Source organism: Ochotona curzoniae, unplaced genomic scaffold (genome assembly GCF_017591425.1).
Source record: "Ochotona curzoniae isolate NIBS_2020 unplaced genomic scaffold, NIBS_Ocur_1.0 contig_1014, whole genome shotgun sequence".
Classification (NCBI taxonomy): domain Eukaryota; kingdom Metazoa; phylum Chordata; class Mammalia; order Lagomorpha; family Ochotonidae; genus Ochotona; species Ochotona curzoniae.
Genome location: NW_024464920.1, coordinates 22,436,041 through 22,461,440, shown reverse-complemented (window position 1 = coordinate 22,461,440; position 25,400 = coordinate 22,436,041). Strand labels below are relative to the sequence as shown.

The window sequence follows — 25,400 nt, the reverse complement described above, 5'->3', positions numbered from 1 at the left end:
CAATAAGACGCTGAACTTTATGCTAGGCATGTGTTTGCAAGGAATGAATCTCAACTGAACTTGAACTATGGTTATGCAACAAGGTGGAGGAATCCACCATGGAGGGAGGGGTATGGGAGGGGTGGGGGGAATCCCCAGCGCCTATAAAACTGTACCACATAATACAATGTAAACAACAATAAAAAAAAAAAGAAAGTAAAAAAAAGAAGTAAAAATTGGAGTGAGGTGGAGGTGTTTAACACTGCAGCCCACGTCTCTACCACTTGTCTTTCAGGTAACTGTGGGTAAACATATAATCACATGTAACAAACAAACAAACAGTGGCTTTAACAAAACAAATAATGATTTTTCCCCCTAACACAGCGCCACATCTGTTTTCTGTTTTGAAAGTCCTAGATGTGTTCTGGCTTGAGGTACATCTGGGAAGTCATCCACTGCCTCATTCTTTTTTAATTCATGAAACAAACTGATGTGTTGGATTGAAGTTAAAAGCAGATGGAAAACAAAACCACCACCAGAATTCCTTTACCGATTAGTGCTCCATGGCAGAGATGCTGTGTGTTACCCTTGTCACCTCTGATGCAACTTCTCTTGGTCCTTTTCACATACTATCTATTCTAGTTTTCAGATACCTTCCTTAGTGGGCACTCTTGAAATCAATGACCACGTTGTGTCTGTCTCTCTGTGTAAGTAAAACACCACAAAAAGCAGAACAATCATAAATATTAACAAACTGAAGTTCTTAAATAGTGTAAGTGTACATGCAATGGAGAAAGAGTCCAACACATATGCAAATTCAAATTCATTCCTTTAAAACCTACCTTACCCCTCATTAATCTTTCACTTTGTACATGTTAAGTTTATGTTTTCAAATTATGCAAGGAAGAAGGACATTCACTTGAATATCTTTGCATTCATTTTGGCAAGAATTATGCAAACCATACACTGAATGAAATGTCCTCCTACGTAGTGAATGTGTCATTCACTTTGACAAGTCCATGTTAGGGACCGGAATAGGATAATTTACCTTAATCTACGTGCCAAGCACTTTAAACATGCATATTCAAGACTTGAATGTCCTGCAGTCTGCCTTCTAGCTGTTTTCAGGAAGCAAGTTGAGTTGGAACTTCAGTAGTGTCACGACTGACAAAAAAAAATGTGCTTGCAAAATAAATTCATTCATTTATTCTCTTTCTTAACCTCCATTTTCTTTTGTACATGCTGTCATCCTTTTTCATTTCTTTCAAATGAATTACATGCTTCTTGTATTTCTCCAATATACTTCTCATATGAATGGATATTTGAGCTTCCTGGGCCTGTGTTTGGTTTTATTCCATTGCATAACTAATGCTATCTTTGGATTGTTCAGTGTATTATTTCAGTGAATACCTGTAAAATATCGACCAGTGTCCTGCCCAAAAAGCTGGATGCCATTAGAACTATTTGGCAATAGACAATAGGCAACATTTATATCAAATTTCATGTGTGATCTAATTGTAGTAGCCTCTTCTTACACAGCAGAAAAGAGCTTTATTTTTATTAATCTAAAGAAATACAGGCTATCTATACCATGTGTATTGCATTTTATTTCATTTAAAGAGAAGGTATGTTTTTGTCTTCCTCCTCATAATCTCACTCTTCCAATGCTATACCTATTTGTGGACTTATATGAATTTAGGCCTCAAACTGACAACGTCCTTAATATATATTTTATTTTAAGTTTAGTTTTTAGTTTTAAAATTCAGCAATTGTAAGCATTTTTCATGCTCACTGTTCACTTCATATGTAGGCCTTATCTACACACACACAGATACTATTTCTTCATGAAAATACAGACTTTGCTTGGAAGGCTCTAAAGGCTCTTCTTTGGAAGTTCATTCATTGGGTAGTTTACATTTTTGTTCATTTTACTCTACCTATTAAAGGAATGATGATTCAACAAAAAAAAACTCTGGGCTATAGAAAGACAGTCTTTTCTCCAGAACAGACAACCCTATTTACAAAATTATTTTACCTGTAGCATGGATGTTAAATGACTTGGTGGTTTTGATTAGTATTGCTTTGCAACTGATATATTGTTTGCTATGTAGATGCTAGAGGAAATGAAGAAATGTACAGCTTTGTTATTGAACGTTTTAGAGGGAGACTTGTCCTACCTTAATGATTAATACCCTATAAATTTAGGTTTCCATAAGAATTGGTGTCACAATCTCACTGTTTGTAAACCTACTATATATATTTAATCGCACAGTAACAGGCTGTGTGTCCTTTGTTTTCCAGTGAGTCCAACCAATCTGTCTCAGTTTAACCTTCCTGGGCCCAGCATGATGCGCTCCAACAGCATCCCAGCCCAGGACTCTTCCTTCGATCTCTACGATGACTCCCAGCTTCGCGGAAGCGCCACTTCCTTGGAGGAGCGGCCTCGCGCCATCAGCCACTCAGGCTCATTTAGAGACAGCATGGAGGAAGGTAGGGGAGGAGATGAAGTTGAATTTACTTCTGAAACTAAATGAATAAGTCCAGTTCTCATCTGAGAAATCTTTATGCTGAAAGTGAATTATTTAACACCACTGTCTTTTTCTCAGCACATGGAAACATGTCAGTATCTGTTTGGATTGATAGTTTGCTATAGAGCAGTTTAAAATAAATCCAGTGTTCTCATACAGAAATGTGCATCATTACAAAGCCTCTGGTCTGGTTCAGGTATATGAAGTTATCAGAGCAAAATATTTTGTTAGACACATCTGCTAAAGCAGCAAAATCATTTAATGATACCCTTTTACCTTGATGACTTTTATCCACTGAAACTCTCTGGTATCAGTTTCTTATCAGATCATTTTAAAACTAATATTGTACCTGCTTTTTGCTTTATGACTTTTCTTTGATCCATTGCAAGTTTTTCAGCTGACTTAATAAATGTCTTTAGAGTTGCTCTGGTTTGGGGTGAATTCACATTGTACCTACTTTTGCTTTATCTGTGACTTCTCTACCTCAGCAAGCTGAATTTATCTCAAATGTTTAAATTTCTCATAACTGTATAGGTTCAAGTGGTTTTTTTTTATTTCTAATTATTTTATGTGCTCAAAAGGCAGACAAATAAAAAAGAGAGAGAAAAAGAAACTGAGAAAGATTTTCACCTGCTGTTTCAGTTCCCACTTGCCCACATTGTTGAAGATCAAAACCAAGAGCAAGAATTCAATCCAGCTATCCCATGTTACCATTCATGAGCCAGACGCTATATCCGAGCTGAGCATAAGTGCGAGGCTAGGATCTGAAGTAGAATTGTGATTTGAACCTAGAAACTTTGACATAGAATGCGGGCATCACACCAGTCATCTTAACCTCTGTGCTCAATGACCACACTTGAATTCTGAAATTTCCGAATAATACTTTTTTTTCTTAGATTCTGTTATCTTTTCAAGTGTCCTTGAAGGAAATTTGTGGTGTAAAGAAAGTCTGTCATCTACAAATAAAATAAAACTAAGTGTGTAAATTAAAATTTACAAGAAAAAAGTGAAGCATATTGTAAATCATACTGTGCTTAATAATTATGTGTAGAAAAGGAATTCCAGATTTGAAACATGCTAGAGGTTTAAACCTGTAGCCATCCATTTATTCCTGGTACGAACTTGGGAAGGTTTCTTAGTTCTTCCTAGCTGTAGTTTCTACATTTGTCACTCCTTAGATTTATCACAAAAGTTGAATGGGAATAGGGAATAATCCCATTTCCTTCTCAATCCAATTTCTATCTCCTTATTTAAAATACAATCTGATTGAAAAGTTAGCCAGTTGTGAAAATTGGCTGCTGTTTTTTAGGTCATTACTGTGCGTTTAATCTTCTCGTACTTAATGTGTTAATTGAAGTCACACTTCTTTTTCAGATTTTAACCAAAACCTTAGTTCACCAGGACAGAGAGTGAATTATGCTCAATGAATTTGCTGATTGTCATGGGGTAATCAAATAAAACCACTAATCTGTGAGGAAAGAGCATTGCTTTCTTGAAATGCTTCTGTTGCTCCCAGAGTTCTAATACTTTCTAATTCATCTGCTAATCATATGGATGGATTTCTAGAGTGCCTCATTTACGAATAGGATGATGTTTAGAGGCTGAGGAATTCTGGTTTTTCATGTGCTAATAAATAATAAAAATTGTGAAAAGCCAGGGAAGATGAGATGACTGATGCCCGAGCATTGACTCCTGAACCACCATAACCCTAAAATTGTGTCATGGAATTAAGGCATAATTAAACTACTTTGAAGAAACTTTATTAATGTACTGCCAGATGAAAAGAAGCATCCACATGTTCTAAAGACATAGACCTATAAAAGCGCATGTGAGAGAAAAATGGGTTCTCCTAAGGCCAGTGTGGGGCTCAGCACATTAAGCTACTGTTGTACATTTAAAAGGCATCCCATTTTGGTACCAGTTGAAGTCATGACTGCTCCACCTCTAGTCCAGCCTAGGGACCTGGAAAAGCTGCAGAAGGTTTCCCGGGTGTCTGGATTCCTTCAACTATATGGGGGTCCTTCACCTGGATAAACTTCTGGACTTCAGTTTTTCTCGGCAAATCCCTAATCACTGCTGTCATATGGGGAGTGAATCAGTGGATGGAAGTTCTCTCTGTCTCTCCTTCCCTCCCTCTTTAACACTTTCAAATATCTTATTTTTGCACAAAAATGTTAAATTCCACACATAGCTTTTTTTTTCCCTTAGTGCACATGTTCCATTAACTCTTTGAAGATCTCATGTAAAAATTTATTCAAAATGTTTGTTCCCTCTAGGAGCACACATACAATTTTGAAAAACAAAATCTTTGTTGAGCAAAAGTTAAATGAAATCTGTACTTTTAAAAATGCATTGCAACCTGAGTTACGGTTTTTTTTTAATTTATTTTATTTTATGGGTGTTTACTGTAGCTTTCAATATGTACAAAACATACCTGCATGACTCACACTTGCTAAGTTCTGTCTATAATTTGCTGAATGAGATACTTCAGGAAATCATTATGATGCTGTCCCATATCTCAAATCTTAATCTCTAAAACGTTATACAGGACCTGTTGTCAGAATCTCCTAGCCAGGTGTTAGTATTTCATTTCCTTAGCCTCTTATTCTGTTATTTGTTTTTTAGTGCAGACATTACTTAGTGTAGACAGTTCATTAATGTAACTGTTGCTACTGTTTTTCTTTCCAGTTCACGGCTCTTCCTTATCATTGGTCTCCAGCACATCTTCTGTTTACTCTACAGTAAGTATTAGCTGCAAAGAAAATGCTTCTTCCCTTTCCACGCACCAGATGATTGAATAGATTGGCATTACACAAGAGTTGCTTGATTCTTGGATACTAATTGCAACTGGTGAATGGTGGAAAACAGATTTATGCAAAACCCTATAGATTTATAACTTGGAACCCATGGAATTTATAATGATAACTTTTCTACTTGTTTTACTCTCTAACAAAATTACCAACTGATATGTTGTATGTTAGGTATTTGTCTTCCAAAATCTGAAGAAATTAGAGATTTTTAAGGTTCATTGTAGAATAATTACTTTAATATTTTTATTTCAGGTGTGATACCCAATTTTAAATTATTTTCCCAGTGTATGAAGTTGTAGTTAATTTTCCAAATGTGTTTCTCTGTCACCTAATAATTTCATCTTAAAAAAATTATAGTCTATAAGAAGATAAGTTTTATAAGGGAATACCCTCATTACTGGGTAGCAATTGGAAAGATTTGAAAGCAGCTTAGTGAGTCTCAATATTGAGTACTAGGAATAATCCCTAATCCTGTATTGAAAGGTGCTTGGAAAGTTCACAGTCTCTGCTCTCACTAACTAATTAAGCGTTCAGGCACATTAATCTCTCACTGATTTCATTAAGTTTAAATGCTATCACCCTTTGTCTTTAAATAATTGCATATATTCATGGCTTTAGGTAACTTCAGATCAGATTATCATTGGCAGATGCAAGTTTTCAATTTATTATTTTAAAAAGGTTCCATAAATAACAAAATCACTATCAGTGTTTTGGTAGACCTATTGTATAGGTTAATTTATAAAGAAGTGAGGAATATGAACATGTATGAGCATGTATAAAAATGTGTTGAGATTTATTGTTCCTTCGATTGTGTCAATAATATATTGTGGAGATATTTGCTGATACACTATTAACATTAAATCTATACATGACATCAAACATTGAGGCATTAATATAATTATATATATAAGTATACTTATATTCATTCATATTATATGAATATATATATATTTGGGTGAAACTATGAATCCTGGAAAACACAGAAGTAAAGAATATGGATTTGAAGAAAGCCAACTAATCTATGTCAGTGCCCAATGGCCTTTTCTGTAATAATGAAATTGTTCTATATTTGCACTGTCTAATGCTGTAACCAGTAGCCACACATTACTGTTGGCTACTTGAGATTTGTCTGATGTAAAATGAATTGAATTTTTTTACAATAGTCAATTAAACTTTCAATGTATGTGTTAGATGGCTATCGGATCAGATAATCCAGTTGTATGGAGAACACAGGGATTATATTCAAATATTGCAGGTAGACATGAATGTCAATAATTAGGGCAGTTAGAAAGCATGAATAAGGGCCCAACGTGGGAGCCAAGTCAATCAACAGACAGAAGATTTTCCTGTCTCTCATTCTCAGCGTATCAGGCTTTTTAATAAAAAAAAAAAAATCTTAAAAAAGTATAAAAAAGGAATAGTGAGAATATGTGCTAAAGAGGGAATCAAAGTATAAATAATGAGAGCGTGTGTAGAGAGATACAGATATGCACACATTTATAGAACATTTCTTTCAAGTAAGAAGAATGGATTAAATGAAAAGAAATGAGAAGGTGATATTGTTAAGAAATACAGTTTTCACTAGAAGTAATGGAAATTATGTACTTGAACAAAAAAAAAAGCTGAAGTAAAATAATTCAAGTCCAAGTAAATGGATATTCAGAAGACCAACAAAGTCACAGGTGAACTACAAACATTTTATTCTCAGATCTGCATGAACATGCACTGTGGCTTAAAATCAATAAGAAAACAGCTGTGAAAGAAAGTGCTTTTGAGGTGATGCTGTGAAAAGTCAGTTCATTATCATTAGTGTTATTATTCTGCCCACTTAAGGATCCCATGTCATGATTTATGGATGTGTGTTCTTGCCTGGTTCGAAGCATAATTATGATGTGACATTGGGAAAGTTGCCAGATTTCTTGCCCCTTCACCTGTAAACTAAAACGTGAAAGCATCAATCAAACTTCCCCACGTGTCTCATGGGATTCCTCCAAGCTGGGTGGAAACCACAGGCCCTATTGAATCCACCAGTTTATAACTTCTGGAAAATCTAGAGTTTGTGTTTTTGTTTTAAATTCAATCCAACACTGTGAAATCTGGAGCATTACCTAAGAACTTCAGTTTATATATTCCTTGATAAAATAGTTGCAATATTAGCACTGAGATGACCCCTTTTGGTGTGGTCCTGGGCTTTCAAGTGGTCTGCAGTGTGTGGCTCCTGTTTTTATTTTTCCTGAACTTGAAGCTAAGTTTGGGTTGTTGGATAACACTGTGCTGATCCATTTCTAATACGGGAGAGAAATTCTCCTCTCTATCGTGTCTCTTTTTAAAGGGCAACAGTAAAAGCCTAAGAAAGCAAAAACAAATTTTGTCTTTCTTTTTCTTTTTAATACCCAGAGGAATTTTGTTCTTCAGACATTTAATGTTTTTGTTTTATAAGATATGTTTATTTTTCTTGGGAAGTCAGATTTACAGAGAAAATGAGAGACAGACAGATCTTCCATCCACTTGGTTCATTCCCCAAATGGCTGCAATGGTTAGAGTTAATCCAATCTGAAACCAGGAGCCCTCTCTGGATCTCCCACATGGGTGCAGAGTCCCAAGGCTTTGGGCCATCCCCACTGTTTTCGTAGGCAACAAATAAGGAGCTGGATGGGAAGTGGAGCAGCTGGGCATGAACAGGCTCCTAAATGGAATGTCTACTCTTACAGGAGGAGGATTAGTCAATTGAGCCATTGTGCTGGCCTCAATATTTTAATTTTTCATCTTCGCAATAAATGCTCAAATACTTGGGCTCTGCAACCAAGAAAGAGACCCCTGTGAAGTTCCAGCCTGGCTCAGTGCTGGATGTTGTGGCCATTCAGGAAGTGAACCAGCAGATAGAAGATATCACTCCTTCTCTTTCCCTCTGACTCTCCCTCTCCTGCAACTCTGATTGCAAAGCATATACCTCACCTGTATAATATATTCTATATAATTTCTCTGTAACCAAGTTTAAACAACCTGCTGCTTCCTACAGAAGACCTCGTTTCCATGAGTGTATGGTCAGAGATTTTTTCCCAGTCACATTTATTAGTACATTAACAATTGGTGTTCTAATATTTTGCCCACTTGTACTCTAATAAGCTTAATTAATAACCACTAGAGATGTTAAAATGAACACCAGTATATTTGATTTCCTGTGGTTATACAGAAAGACCATTGTTTTCCTCGAGATTTTTTAAAATTATGATGTGTTAATTAAAAGTAAATTCCAACCCCCTACATCTTAGCTAAATATCTCTTATTGTATGGGCTCCACATTATCTAGGCTCTTTTTCAAATCCATATTTTTATGGACTGATATATTCAAACCTACAATTTACAGTTTTTTTGTTGATTGTAGTTTTGATTGTAGAATTTTTAATTATATTACTTGCTCTTAAGGTATATTATGTATCCATACATCAAATTATCTGTAATTTTAAAATAAATTATGGGACCCAGTGCAGTAGCCTAGTAGCTAAAATCCTTGCCTTACATGCACCAAGATCCCATATAGGTGCTGGTCCTAATTCCAGCAGCCCCACTTCCCATTTGGCTCCCTGCTTGTGGCCTGGGAAAGTAGTGGAGGACTGCCCAAAGACTTGGGACCCTGCACCTGCGTTGGAGACCCAGAAGAGGCTCCAGACTCCTGTCTTTGGATTGGCACAGCTCCACCGGATGTGGCCACTTGGGGAGTGAACCATCAGATCAAATATCTTCCTCTCTGTCTCTCTTCCTCTTTGTATATCAGACTTTCCAATAAAAATAAAATAAATCTTTTTAAAAATAACATCATTTATATGCAGCAGAATATTCACTTCAAATACTACACGATCCTGTTTTAATTATTTTAATTAAACAATTTTTAGAAAAAATATTTTTTTCTAAAAGCTGTTTTTACTTATTTATTTTTTGAGAAGCACAGTGGAAAACAATTCCCATTGTTGCTGAACTTCCCCAGTACCCACAACATCCAGAATTGGAACAAGCTGAGGATAGGAGCTAGTAACTTCATTTAAGTCTCCCACCAGGAAGACAAGGGCTAACTGCTTGCGCTGTTAAATTTTCTTTATGTTTGGGCATTAAAAAATTAAAAAAAAATTTTTTAATTTTAAAAATCAACATTTTAAATAAACTATCATTATTGTCTTCATTTATGTATACTGAGTTGGCATTAATTTTAATAATTAAGTCATTTCCTTTAATGTTTTACAGGCTGAAGAAAAGGCTCATTCAGAGGTAAAACACATTTTAACCCTGTTCCTGTATGGTTTTGGTGATATGACTGTAGGTACCACTAGAGGGCTCTCTGACACAATGGCATAGCTACCAGACAGCTTAAAGAAGTTACTCAGCTAGTTGATGAATGATCTTAGAGATTGTCTTTTAAAAGAAAATAAAAGGTAATATTACAAAGTTATTTTTCTTTCTGCATTCAAGATGGAGTCTTAGCTCACACCTAAGGAGTTGTTTAAAGTGGTGTATACTCGTTACAGTCACTGATGTCATGTAGATGAGTGTGAAAGTCCTCACCGTGCACATGAGATAGATCAGTGCTTAGGCATGAGATCCTCACAGGAGCCCAGCCCAGCTATTTTGTGTTGTGAGCTTGCCATGTCGACCCCTGTTTATGTTCAATGTGGTATGTGGTTCTCATCAGACTCGTTTCAGAAATACACACCCAGTTGCAGTCCTTGTATAAATCAGCCTGCAACCTGCAACTTTCAAAAAGTCATCCTGGTCAAAGATAGCAGGACTTTAATTAGATCTCTAGTCAAAGTGAGATAAGAACTCTACTGGGTTTATGTAGGGCTATCAGACCACATGAAGGACACAAAGCTTTGGCAAGGGTCTTTGCATAGAACTTGACCTGTTAAAGAGAAGTATGTACAATGTGGAGAAATACTCAAATTATCTCAGTTGCATCATCTTCTCTTTATAGGCTGATATTGTTGTTTGGGCAAAGATTGAATCTGATTTTAGAAATCCTATAAATATCACATGGATATGATACACATGTAATATCGATCATCCAGTTGCCTTGTTATGAATTATCCAATGCTGTTTTTATTATTCATGACTTTTAATGGGTCATAGTTTCGGGAAAAAATTAACTTCCTAGATTACATTTTAAAGGAACTGTAATCATGTAGCAAAAAGTATTCATTTGGGAAGAGCTTTTTGGATACTTGTTCCTATTTTAACAAATAGATGTTGCACTTTGTTGAGGGGTTGATGCTCATCGTTGTTTAGGCAAATGTTATTTTTGAATGGGGTATTCTCTTTAAGAAACAGAAAAGAAATGGAATCATAGTTGGTGAATAAAAGTCCACTGTCTCAACTTCCAATGAGGAGTTCTCTTATTATTCAGAAGCCTTTAATATTGACACCATTTCTTCAGTATAAAATCTAATGTGCAGGGGAGACAAAGACAGTGATCTATGCCAAGAATGTTCCTTTACCAAGACAACGTTCCAAAAGAACCAGCATGACAATAGAAGATTTGTTTTTGAAAAAAGGAAGGCCATCAGAGTAGATTAGGATGTCTGTAAAATGGTTTATTCGTTGTAATCACTTTTTAAATTTACCAGCAACATTAGACTTGCACGTGAAGTTGCAGTATGTGCTTAAATTAAAATTTTAGATATGCTACCATGTAATTTCCTCTTTCCTGTTCCAGTTTTGTTGAGGTTTGAACTTAAATCAAAATGGAAGCATTTTAGATTATGTTTATTGTTTGTCTAGTTAGTTGCACAGTATTACTGATTTTTTTGTGTGTATTTTTGAATAGACTATGTGCCATCCATAAAGCATTGCCACACAGAGCTAATGGTAACTCATTCAGTACAATACATTATAATGAAGATTTGGAAAGACTTCTCCATTAGACAGTACGATTATTTCCATGGACTTATTTAATGTTGAATTAAGCCTTACTTTCAATGACTTCAAAATTGCCTTTTGAGAAGTTGCGTAAAAATATACATGCATATTTAATTTTTTAAAAAATAAATCTTCCATGTGAATTTTACTACAAGACTTCTAGGAGGATAGAATTAATAGAGAAAGGCAAAGCCTCCAAGGTCACTCCAGGACAGCACCTATAGCAGCAAATGGGCATCACTGGACTGGCAGATTTGTGCTCCACTTATTAGTGTCATTATAAGCTACTTATTATATTGTCACATCAATCATAAGTTAATGTGCAGCTTGTGTTCACCTCTCTTTTATTCGTTTTTAGCAACTGGTAGCGATACAGTAGAGATGGAATAAGCAAAATACAGTTGCCTTACTGCCTTGAATTCTTAGTTTTTAGTAAAAGTTCACTAGTGCTCTAAGTTGATTATTTTTCATTGTATTTAGCAAATCCATAAATTGCGAAGAGAGCTTGTTGCATCACAAGAAAAAGTTGCTACCCTCACCTCTCAGCTTTCAGCAAATGTAAGTTACGTTTGTATTTTAAGCATATTACAAAATTTTATCTAGTGCAGTGCATTAGTTTCAATAAACTGTAGGGGTGTTGCCAAACAATGTCCTATACTGGTTGCAGGCATTGTCATAGAACCCTAAAACCGGGTCCATCTGCACAATGAGGAGAGTCAATCACGCACATGGTTGGTGGGAGAAAGTAATTATGTATTGAAAAATGCAAAGCAAAGAGCCAGTCAGCTGTTGCTTAACCTCTGAGCTCCCTACGGTGTTGGGGATGAAGGTTCTTACAGACAGAAATTGGGGCTGAGAGAAGCCCATGTGGCAATCTGCTTGGTCAGTGAAGCTTGTAACCTTTTGATTGTTCAGCAGTGCCCTGATCTTTAGGGAATGTGTAGTGGTTGGGTGGGTCGCAGCCATGTAAGTGCTACATGAATGTAGTTACTATTTCTCCAGGACTTACCCCAGAAGAAACCCTCTAGACAGTATAAGCCAGTAAGGTTCCTACCTACAGAGAGGCAGATGACTCTGTGATTAGAATCTTGTAGGATCAGTTTGTTCCTCCCTCAATTTAGTGAATTTATTTATTTTAGAGGAAAGGCAAGGATACCTGGGGCTAAGGAAAGGGCCCAGATCTTAGCAATGCTTTTACGTTATAGGGCTTGAATTTCAGGAGTACAAAATTATTGCATGTTTATTTCATGACTAGGGAGACTCAAAGTTAAACTCGTCTACATACCCAACAATAAAGAGTAAACAGAACTTAAAGGGGATTCACAGGATCAATGAATTTCATTTCCTCATAAAATTATAAGAGGTGATTCTTTGTTTATTTTGGTCACCACATATACCCTACTCTCAGAAACCAGAATGCGGAAGAGTGCTAATGTTTGACTTTGGAAGATAAAAGATTCATGTGCTTTGGTTTCTTGAATTCGTTTATTGAACAAGTAGTTAAACATTCAATAAATTTGAGAAATATAATTTATATCTAGACATAAGCAAATTAGCTACATTTTAAAGAAAGTGAAGCTCTATTTAAAAAAAAAAAAAAAAAGAACGAACGAACTTGGGAGTTTTCCTAACAGGGTAAAAAGATTCACATAATGGTTTCAAAGTAACCAGGAATACAAAAGACAATGCCAGAGAAGATCATCAATTCTATAAGCATTTATTGCGTATCTGTCAGCATGCCAGGGAATACTCAGAATTGTTGCAAAATAATGAAAAGAAACATGTGGCTTTGTGCCCAGTTCTAAGGAACAACAGTGTTAGAATCAACAGTGAGGGGTAAGGAAACGCCTGCTATTTTGCCGTATGTCCAATTGCCCTGACTCAGCGTGAGTTCTGCTCAGCTCTGTTCTAGAAGTGAGCCCACTTCCTGCCTCACTGCTCCTCCTCTCTGCTCCTCTGTGGAGCTTGATGTCTCCTAGATAAAACTTACAGTAAGTAACCAGATACAGGCTTGCACGGTATGACTTAAACAAGGGACATTTTTTTTCATAATAAAAGTAATGCATAATATAATTACACAATGAGTATATGTCATTTTATCCACCATATATACATTTTAGTATAATGTTATAATTGATTTCATTTTGAAAATTAATCTAGTGTTGATTCCTTACTACAAATATTAGTAGCAGATTGCTAAAAATATTGGCAGTGTTTTGAGAATTGTGTTACTAGGTAACAGTGCTATTTAACCCATATTAAAGATAAAGAATTTTATTTATCCTAGGTCTTGTCTGACAGAGAGTCTTAAAGAGATAGTTCAGTGGCAACTGAAAACTTTGTTATATAAATTCCATGTGTTGTAGAATGAAGTATTCCTAGCTAAGTTTCTGAGTTTGAACTGTGTGGGGATGAAGTAATATAAATGCTAGAAACACGCAGGGTTGTGTTTATCGGCACTGAGATGATTCAGTGGCAGACCCTATGCCTCAGATTGTCAATATCTCTGCATATATCTTGAGCAATTACTTGGAGTTTTATTTTCTTAAGTTTCCCAGCTGACCTTGTCATATAGGTCAAATGTCGCGAAAACTAAATTGCCATAAAACCTAATGGGGTATAGGCTGATACAAAGGAACTTTTGCAAATCATTTCCATTTAAATTGTAATACCTGAACTTGTATTAAAAAAAAATTCCAAAGGATAAATAAGCATAGAGGAAATGTATGTTTTTACCTCTGAGACTCCTGCTCTCACCCAGGACTATTATTCTGTAATGTATCTTTTCAATCTTTTTCCTATCATATGTCCGTGTATACATACACATGGTACAGGTGCAAAAGCTTGTATGTATACATGCAGGAGGATACAAATACCAGCCTAAGGGAACAGTCCCCAGGCAGATACTGCAAATAGTTACCAGCCATTGGCTCCCTGCCTTTCCTGCTCTAATCTTACATGTCACACTGTGTTCGTTCATGTTTTCATAACCTTGGAGCATGACTTCTCAGGTGGATGCTGACATGGCATCCAAGATAAAAATGTATTCTTGGGGTTAAAAAAAATGCTTTGCCCTTTTTACATGTAAGCACAGATATACATAGAGTACACAAATAATTTTGGGAAATGTATAGTAGTAAAATGTCAGTACAGGATGAGTGATTAGGAAAAATATCTGCAGGGTTTTTCTAGGGGGATTGTATCTTAACAAATGAGAGTAAGAAGCAAAATTTTGGGAAAAAAAGTTCAAATTTACTATTTTGTGTTAGTCTTGGAGAAAATGCCTGTGTTTTTTCAACTTCCTCCACCTGTATCTTAGTTATCATTGGTAGCCGGGCACATAGGCAGGAGTGAATACATATTTTACTTTGTGGTCTAATTTTACTTTGTAAGATTTTTATAAGTATTATCAAATTATAGAATCGTTTAAAGACATATAAAACATTGCAGCCATATAACAGATAAAACAGTAGGAACAAAATGAAAGGCAGAAGAAAGCCAAATTAAGGTCAGTAGATAAGCAAAATGCTAATTGTATACTGTGGAATACTGCTGAATGATAACAAACACGCGAACTGTTGGTATAGGCAACAACTTGGGTAGATCTCAAGGGCATTGTGTTCAGTAGGAAAAAAATCCATTTCCAAGATATTTATAATGTATATTTTAAAATAAAGGCCGAGAAAAAAGAATCTGAAAGTTTTCACTTTAAAGCAATGATAAATGTTTTAGGAGTTAGACATTCGTTTTGTTATTTGACATTACAAAGTGTATATGTGGATCAAAGCAACTTAGGCACCTGTTTCAAAATATGCATTTTCTATGAACTTTTTGGAAACTCCACATAATCATTTTATGTGTGTTTTAGAGGGAATAATCTGATTTTCATAGATTCAGGAATTTAAATTAGTTATAAATAATCTAATACCTGCTACCGACATTCTTGACTTGATTCGTTCTCTCAGTGTTTAGTTTGTGATGTCACTTTAGATTTCACAGACCTTAATGCAATGTTAGGTCATACTAATATTTCATATTTGCACATTTCTAAGGAATATTTTTGAAATCTAATTCAAAGCATATTTCATTTCATCTTATTGTACGCAAAATATTATTGTATTATTGTAATACAAAATACATGAATTAGTCATAGGGACTCGATAGAATTATTTCTACAAAGAATTTATTCCAAGTAATAATTTTTAATAATACAATTAATGTTGGAGCAGATACAAATTTTCATGTTAGTTTACTTAGACTTTAAATAAATCTACATTTTGCTCAAATGTGTGATCTCAATGAGGATGGTTTCCTAGAAATCTCTTACTGTAATTTATAAAGATGAATTTCAATGGATTTGATTTTGTTAAAATTGTGTATTTACAGGTATTAATCACTTAAGGTATCTAACTTCAATTTTCCTCATTTATGAATAAGTCAGTGAGGGCTTATTGGTTTTTCATAATTTTGGCTTAATTTTTGTAGTTGACATAGCAGAAATTTGGAATGACCACACAATAACCCTTTTTCATTTTAAAAATTTGAAATGCATCCACTTCTTTGTAAATGCACTTTTCCCATTTGTTAGAAGCAGCAGCATCAAGGCAGTAAAGATGCTTTGTCAGCCCACCTCTCATCTGACTCGTAGAATAGGGTCTCCATTGAGTAGATTGTGTACCAAGACTTCACTCCTCATCATGCAGTTTCTCTGAATAGAACAGTATAAAACCATGAGGGGACTATAAAGTTATTTCTACCTCATGTCTTTAGAAAAAAGAGAGGATATATTGGCATAAGGTACTGCCTGGCCTTTTCTGAATCAATACGTCACTAACAGCAAAGAAGCAGAGATGCAGAGAGAAAGGCAATTGCAGGTGCGTGGGCACATCATACTTTAAGCCAAGTATGACCTTTTCCTCATGCTTTCATGCTGTCAAGTCAGCTTGTTTTGTGTTTGGCTTTTCATTCATTTCACCACAAACAGCATCCCTTAGATAATTTGGAAATGAGCATTAGGGCTACTTATTGCTAACATTTTTTCAAAGATACAAATGAATGAATATGTAAGAAAAAAATACTTTTTTTTTTTACTTTCAGCAAAGAAGTTTTTTAATCAAAAGTCCTTTGAGTATTATTTCATTGGAGATCATGCCCTACTTCTTTGCTCTGTTTAATATTTAACATTTATATATGACTTGGCTGGTAAATAAATATCCACTATGTGATATTTTAAACCAGTGAGCTTAGTCATTTTATATGTCTTATTTTTTTCACAGTTAAGTTAAAGAGAAATGGTATGTGGCCTTATATTAATTCCTGAGAAGCGTACTGAGCTTCATGGAATGATATCCCTGTATGGAAACTATCTTAAATTAAGATTTATTTATTTCAATTCTTTTTTAGTGTGTCATGTGCCCAATTAAATCTGATAAAAATTTGATAAATACATTTTTAAGGCAGTATGTTTGTGAGAGAAGGATTGTGGGAGATGGGGAAAAGAAAGAGGGGTATGACAGAAGGGAATGGGAGTAAAAAACAATTAAGAATTCTGATGGATTAAAGAGAACAAAATAGTCTTTGCATTTATTCCCTGCATATTCCAGTGTTAGATAAAGTCCTTGCTGAAATCAGAGCTTGGACCAGTTATTTTTGCTCAGGATGTGAATGGTTGTCACTCATGCATTCCAGCTATTACTAATAATGGATTTAACTTCCCAATCAATAATTCTTTGAAATCTGCAATTCCATTTATGGTCATCAGCTCTACATTTCTGCTCTACTGTAGTCAGAAGGTGGTGCATTTTATTTTAGTCCTTTCCCTTCTCTTGAAAGAAATGTCAGTGGTTTGACAAAGATTACCAAACGTTGCCCTCGGCATAATTTATGATAGATTTCAGTTATGAAATGTGTCCAATTATTATATTCTTTCAGGGGCACAAAAACGATATCAATTTGAGATAATGTACCTGCAGTTCTTATGGCCCTGGTGAAAGATTGAAGTACTTCTTCAAACTTAATATTCTGGGTTCCAGCTGTTGTGTAATAGCATGTCAATAGAAAATGGCCTATTTTAGAGCTGTAATAAGATTGTCAAATACTTCTTAATCATAAGAGTTGTGGTTATGTACTGCCATATATATAGTTCTATGGAATTTAAGATAAAACTGCTAAGCTGCAGAAGCTTAATGCTAAATAAAATAAGACTGAATGATGTTTCTTGCTGGTCTGCCAGTACTTCTATCATTATGGGGAATATGGGGAATAAAAACTAGAATGAGAAGTCCTTTTTTAAAAAAAATTTAAAAAAAAAAGAGCTTTGGAAGAGAAGACTTTTTTTTTGAAGTTAATTTCATCGTAAGTAGAAAAAGAAGAAGCGTAACATTATATAATCTGTTGGTAGGTGGCTCACACTAGAAGGAGAATATAGTTAAAAAGAGGGAACAATACCTTCAAAATTCATCATGGAAGGGCTGAAAAATGAGGCTCATTTGTCCACTGGGTATTTCAGTTTCCTCCTTTTGGGACTTCTGTTTTAAAATCTTAGCAGCTCAGAACTTTATTCAGTGTTTTTGGGTGTCACATACCTCGATGGTATGTAGAGCTGTTATTGTTTGTCACATACTATCCCCTTTCAGAAACTGAACTTGCATTAAATGTCAGGCTTCACTAGTAGTGAAAAATGAATGTGTGTGTTAAAGGCAAGTCATCAGTGGCGGCTGGCCGTGACAGTCCTCAGATTTAAACCAGTAGAATGCCTGAAATAAAGCTTCTGTAAAATGAGGGGTTTTCATCTGTCCAAATAAAGTTCTGACATTTCAACTGTGTTCCATCTATTCTGTTCACAGGCTCATCTTGTAGCAGCTTTTGAGAAGAGTTTAGGGAATATGACAGGCCGGCTGCAAAGTCTAACAATGACAGCAGAACAAAAGGTATGTTCAGAAATTCACTGCAATTTGAAAAAAAAGCTTAAGTTTAAATAATGCCTAAGTAATACAAGATATGAAACTCTATAAAAAATTATACTACTATAGAGTGTCTATTCTGCAGTCACCTCAAATATGTACAAGATAATACCTTTTCTCTTCAGATTTTCACATGGGTATTAGTCCACGTTGGAACACACAGTTGTTTTTCTATCAAATAGAACTATTAAAAGAATACCAACTGTTAAGAAAGAGAAGTAATTGCATAAGAGAGAGAATATTCTTGGCATCAGCTGTTTTGTAGTTTCAGGAATTGCCTTCTTCCCAGAATATTCACAAACCCGTTGTCAATTAACCCGGTCATGGACGGTGGCTGTAGGCTGACATGCCCAGGAAGGTTTCCAAGAGCAGATGTTAGGATACTGGAAAGCAAGAGACTTCTGATTGCAGCCACTGTGAGGCGAGAGAGACTCCTGTGTGATTGGTGAGCCATAAACAGAAGCTGGCATCTGGAGATGTTGCCTTGGAAGTTATTTACGTTCTTCAAATGCTTTAAAATAAACTTGAATGATTTTATGGCACGGTACAAGGAATACTAAAAAGAAAGGGAAAAAGTTCACAGAGGCAATTGCATTAAGGTTTATGCTGCTTAGGCAGAATCTGGGCATTTTCACTATGATGAACAGTTAATTTATGTTCTTTTTTTCTTTTTTTTTAAAAGATTTATTTATTTAGTTGAAAGAGTTACTAAGAAAGAGTGAGAAACACAGAGCTAGAGACCTTCTGTCCGCCAGTTCATTCCTCAGGTGACTGCCATGGTCAGGGCTGATTCAAGCCAATATTGGGAGCCAGGAGCTTGGTTCAGGTTTCCCCAGTGGAAGGAGAGACCGAAACACTGGACTTCCTTGCTGCTTTTTCCAAACCATTAGCATAGAGCTGGATTAGGGGGTCAAGCATCTGGGAAATGAATGGTATCCATATTGGATGTCAGTGTCGCTGCTAGCAGTGTTACCTCCTTCACTACAATGGCAACCCCGATTGATTTGTTTTAGTTTAGTGGTCTTAACCTCCTGGTATGGGTTGAAACCTTTGAAAATATGTGTAATTTTTCTTTGCAAAAGCTATATAATATGGGCAAATGTCCACAGACTTCATGTAATTCTGAACAAAATCCATCATGTATAAAGTTTCAGATGTTTTTGGAAACTTTCTATGTCGGTAGGAATGACTGATTTTGTCTTTAATTTCTATAAAAGTATATATGTTATTAGAATTATTACAATTTTTGTCAACTTGTGCTTTTTGTTTTCCTTTCAAAGAACTGAATATAAGGTCAAACATTTGTCTCATTGATTAAAATCATTGCTTGGGACACCATCACAATGTATCAAGGTGTAGAGGTTTGATTCTCTGATTCTTGAATAGCCTGACAATCCAGCTTTATGCAAATGCACACACTAGGTGTCAGTGGTGATGGCTTAACTACTTGGATCCCTGTTATCAATGGGAAGACTCCAGTTGAGGTCTGGACTCACAGCTTCACCTGACCAAATTATGGTTATAACAGACATTTGTGTGAACCAGCCAATAAATCAGTTAGTCTCAGTCTTTCTTTCTTTTAGAGAAATATAATCCTAATTTAAAAACAGAACTGAATGTTAACAATCCAATTAACTCCACAGAGAAAAGTGAACATACTATGCTTTGCTGGTATGGCTAGCAAACTGGGCTATAATTATTTTGTTTCATATATTTTCATTATTCATGAACTAGATTATCCAACTCTGCCAAACCACTTCTAAAAGGCAAGTTAAAAAACTGTTTTTGCATTTATATATTTTTTGTGCTTGTACAATTTCAAGAAGTAGCAGTATGAGATCTTTTAGGACATTCACGGAAGAGAGAATACAAACATCAGAGTCCAGTAATCTGAATGTGAGTCATGACTCTATTTCTGAAGATCTGTATGATCTCGAGCATGTTCTTCTGAACTTTTCACTGTTCAGGCTTTCTTCATTTTACTTGAAAGGGACAGAGACAGAGGAAAGGAGATTTACCTGCTACTGGATCATTCCCCAAATTCCCTCAACAGCAAGGGCATTACAAGGTGAAAGTTTATGTCCTGGAAATTAATCTTGGAATTCTCTGATGGATGTCAGAAACACAAGTGCTTGGCCAGTCATGCTCTGCCTTCTAGGAACATTCACAGAAAGCTGGATTGAAATGGAGTAGCCAAGACTGCAACAAGCCCTCTGATGTGGGAGGGGCGCATCCCAAGCAGATATTTAACTTGCCACTCCACAACTTGCCCCATCTATCTTGCCTAAACTTCAAATTCATCCCTTTGAAAGGGGAGATAAGTACCTTGCAGAATCACCGTGAGAGGTATATGAGATTCAGTATTATGCCAATGGGCAGATATATACCTGTTTATGTGTTTATATGTGTGTGTGTGTGTGTGTGTATCATCATTGAACATGCCAGGCATATGCTAAAGTGATAATTAATATTTAAGTGACAGGAGCTTTACAAAGACAAAATAATAGAAAGTTTGTGCTCTCCTGAAATTTCCTTCAACTATTTAATTTCTGTAAAATGTCTTAAAGAAGCTTGAAAATATAGAGATGTTAATCTATAATATAGATGAGTATTACCTGGCCGACTGAAAATATATCTCTCATAAACATATAGCATACCATTGTGTGTGCACTATCCTTAACTGAAATTATTAAAATATGAAATTGTAGCCAAAGAAGTGATAGCATTTAGACACTGGCAAACGATATGGATACCATTCATTTCCCAGCTGCTTAAATGCTCTTCTAATTAAAAACTACAAAAGCATCAATGTTGAAAGTCACTTATTTATTAATAACTTATATAAATCCAGAGTTCTTTTGGAAAGTCTGTAACATTAGCTACAATATTAAATAATAAAATTCAGTAGCAGAACTTATATGAAAACCAATAGAGTACCATGTATAGTGAGATTTCTGAGCCTGGGTAATTTCTATTGCAAAGTTCTGAACAGAGTTGAATGTCAAGGGAGCTAAGGCACAAAGGGAGATTGCTTCGTGTGTTTCATGCTTATTTTCTCACCCAAAGAACATAATTTAGATTGAAGAGACAAACTTTTTGGCCCTGAATTCAATGACAAATTTATTGCAAAGGTTGTTAAATTGGGGTCATGAAATAACAAAAGACAAAATCACTGTTCAAATAGCCATTTCTCTAAAAGCTGAGGGCATAACATTTAATCATATTTCAGCAAAGGCATTTCTTTAGGGAGCTGAGATAAAAGGTTATATTGCTCCCTAGTGATCCAACAATCCTGAGAAAGAGGTTGGCGAAATATACAACAGGGGTTTTGAAAGTCTATTCCAGGAGTTCCAAGGTTCTTTTATCCATTTAGTCAGTCATCAAATTTATATTGAATTTCAGCTAGGTTTAAAACAAGTACACACGGAGTATATGGAGCCAGTGCAAAGGCTTAATTGGCTAAACCTCCACTTCCGAGTTACAAGATTACATAAGGGTGCTGATTCGTGTCCCGGCTGCTCTACTTCTGATTCAGCTCCCTGCTTGTGGCCTGGGAAAGCAGCAGAAGATGGCCAAAGCCTTGGGACCCTGTGCCCATGTGTGACACCCAGAAGGAGCCCCTGGCCCTTGGCTTTCCATCGGTTTAGCTTTTGCTGTTGCAGGCATTTGGGGAATAAAATGGCAGACAAAAGATCTTTCTGTCTGTTTTTTTCTCTGTAAATTTGCCTTTCCAATAAAAATAAATAAATCTTTTAAAATCAGTTAAAAAAATATGGGAGGGGTGGTGGGAATCCCAGTACCTATAAAACTGTGCCACATAATACATTGTTATTAAAAAATAAATAAATTTAAAATTTAAAAAAATCAGTTAAAAAGTATAGATAGGTGATAGATGGATTACAATCTACAACTGTAAATATAGGTAGCTATTAGAATATGTGTACTATGAAGATCATAACATTTAAGGTATTCCTTGTATATGATATTATTTATTCATATATATTCTTCATGGTGTCCATATTCCTCATATAGATAAAATATATATGTGCATATTATATACACACATATATGTCCTATTCCACTTAGAATTGGTATTTGTGTGTATTTATGTACTGGGGTTTAATTAAGACATTTATATTATTTAAAACTAATAGGACTTTAAAAATTGTTTACCCAATTAATAAATTTTGAACATGTATTTCAGATATTTGAAAGGCAGAGTAACAAAGAAAGGAAGAGAAATAGAGATAAAAAGAGATCATCCATTTGCTGGTTAGTTCCTCAAATATCTGAAAAGATCAGGGCCAAGTGAAGCCAGGGTTAGAAGCCTGGATTTCCATCCGCATCTCAGTTGAGTGGATGCTGCATAGTACTAGGACCGTAATTTGACTGCTTTCCCAGGTGCATTGACAAGTAGCTGGATTCGAAGTATACTACCAGGGCTAAACCCGCACTCTGATAAGGAATGCCAGCATCACTTTCAGTGGCTTAACTCACTGGACCACAGTGTTTGCCCCCAAAGAGGCATCTTTCAATTCTATTTTCCCACAAATGTTTTTGAAATGCCTTGGAATACATTCCATATAGAATTTATATGCTACTAGGTGACATGATGATTAAAAACATAATTTAAAAATAGTATATTATATTGATAATAATAAACACTGTTTTAAAAATAAAGTACATCTAAGAAGGAGGATATTGGGAAGCAGCCTTGGAAGCCAACCCATGAATAAAGGCCAATGTGACTCTATGTCCTGGTTATATGCTTGTGAGTAGATAAACTAAACTAATGCTAGTCTCTCTTCATTGTGTAATTTTCAACAGTCGTATAGTATTAAATGTCTGAAACTAGTCTCAAATTTTAGTATGCGTTGTGTACTAAAATCACAGCCTGGATTAGCATTATAACAATTTTCCTTGTTTCTAGATGCCAAATAACACAGAGTCCCTTGCCAAATTAAATGGCAGCACATTGCCTTTATACACTTCCAGTCTAGTAAGAGAAGAAAGACAAGCGTAAACAACTTAAAAGGCAGAAAATTGTTGTGTCATTGGAAATGTGATGGTTCAATGTCATGAAGATTCTAAGATCACTTTTGTGGCAGGTTGGAGATGGCAAAAAGAACTACCCAGGCTGAGATACCAGGGTGGGGAAGGATCTGGAAGTGAGTCATAGAGGAAGAAACTACACAAACACCACAGAGGAAAATGATGGGAAATTTCACTCAAATTTTTATGCCAAGATTAATTTCCTGGATGAAATACCACTGAAAAAGACTGTGATACAAATCACTGAAGTGGCAAGAATTCTACAAATTTTTGATTTTTTTATGAATGAAAGATTACAAAACTGCTGAATCTGTCATTTCAAATTTACCCAAGCTGCCCTCCATGTTATGTAGGAATTTAGAATTGAGGAGACATTCAAATTAGTTCCTTATGGCTGCCCAAACTGGACAATTAGGACAAATCTTAGTATGAAAGTATTGTGGGTTAAATTTCTTTGTAGTTCAGAGCGATACAGAAGAATATCTTCTTGTATTAGTGGTGGAACTCAGAAATTGAACCTATTGTTAGTTAGTTTCATGCTTCCTCATTCTTCTGTGCAACTATTTCAGGGGGGACTAAATGAATAAAAACTTAAACTTTAAAAATGAAGTCAAATCCTTGAGGATAGAAGCGAAAAATTTAGTTGCCTTGAGTCTTCACATTAACACCTTCTTTTTTACATTAAGATGCACATAATCTAGATGTGATTTAAAAATTGTGTCACTAGAATCAGACAATTATTCATTAATCTTTTAGGGGAAAAGATCATATGAATTCACAAATTTCAAATAACTTTCATTACTGGAACATGGTGAATTTAGTTCATCTGAATTAAATAGAGTAGTAATGGCCTGGCTCTTTCAGTATAAAAATTAGCAAAATTTCAAGGCAAATGCAAAGGCAAGTAGTGGAATGTGTTCAAAGGAAGTACAGCTGGCCAGTGTGTAATTAACTGAGTGTCAGTGTGAAGAAGCCAAAGACAGATTCAGTGCAAAATTTTAACAGTCTGGCCTAAAAGGTCAAATATTTGATTAGATTTGTTGTCAAGCCTGTGGGCTTCTTAACAAAGCCTATATAGTGAGAAACAGGGAGAGCACTCAGAAATAGTTAGGAAATTTGATTGGAATGAACATCAAGCAAGGCTAGTATTATGACACAAAATTGTTTTGAAGTATTTCAAGTATGACCTTGATAATTTCTTTTGCAATACAGAAGCATGAAAAAAGAAACATGGCATTGATTGCTCAAAGGTAGAATTCTCACTTCTCAAAACAGTGAAAAGACATATGGATGGTATCTAACTGCTTATATGGAAAAAAGTTATATTGAAAACTAAAATCTCATGGTCAGCATGTATCAGAGGCATCATTATCTAAATTGATCATCAAAGGAAAGTGAAATGGCATGTTTCAGGGGCACTTGCTTATGCTTAATGAAATTCTCCTAAAACATGACTAGTATGAATTTGGCTGCAGTAAGTTTCTCATACATGTGATTTTCCCAAGTTGTGTTATACAAACATTTCTGACCTATTAAGTCTCCCTTTGGATTAATTTTGCTACATGGAATAACGACACTGATGCTAGGATCAGTTGTTTTAAAGAGATACCTAGTTCCAGAAAGTAATCATTTTTGTATGTCATACTGAACAATGCCAACCTAAGGTGAAATGCCTAAATATTCTGCTTCAGTGTTTTTAAAACAGCTTCAATAATCAATAACTCTAGAAAAGGTTACAGTTTTGACACTGAAAATGTCTGATAGCTCACTTGTTCAGGCATTTATATAAGAACACACTTCTATGTTTCTTTATTAAAGCTACAGCCAAATATTTTAGCCAATTTTCATCCACTGTCCATTTTAGTTACATGTATAGATTCCATGCATTTTACATAAAAATTCATCTGAGCTTGTTAAAATTTAGTTAGTACCTAACAGCCTCATATTTATGTTTTATAAGTAATATTTGAATAGTATGTGTAAAGTGTACATAATAGTTATTTTTATATTAAATGTCTGGTGAAAGCATAATTTATTTCCAGTAAATTCTATCCAGTATTCTCTTGGAATATCTATTTTCAATGGAAAATATGCTAAATTCTAATACACATATATGTTAGTATTTGAGCAAGAGACAAAGTATAGAAGTGAAAGAGACAGAA

General features: G+C 35.2%; 1 protein-coding gene across 3 annotated transcripts in view; it reads left to right on the top strand.

Moving 5' to 3' along the window:
* Nucleotides 1-25,400, top strand: part of NAV3 (neuron navigator 3) — a 317,473-nt gene that overhangs the window by 245,698 nt on the left and 46,375 nt on the right. For all 3 annotated transcript variants that reach the window (XM_040981262.1, XM_040981256.1, XM_040981269.1), the window contains exons 19-23: nucleotides 2,281-2,469; nucleotides 5,196-5,248; nucleotides 9,557-9,580; nucleotides 11,705-11,782; nucleotides 18,070-18,153. In XM_040981262.1, coding sequence (XP_040837196.1) covers nucleotides 2,281-2,469; nucleotides 5,196-5,248; nucleotides 9,557-9,580; nucleotides 11,705-11,782; nucleotides 18,070-18,153 — 428 coding nt within the window. The remainder of the gene's footprint in view (nucleotides 1-2,280; nucleotides 2,470-5,195; nucleotides 5,249-9,556; nucleotides 9,581-11,704; nucleotides 11,783-18,069; nucleotides 18,154-25,400) is intronic.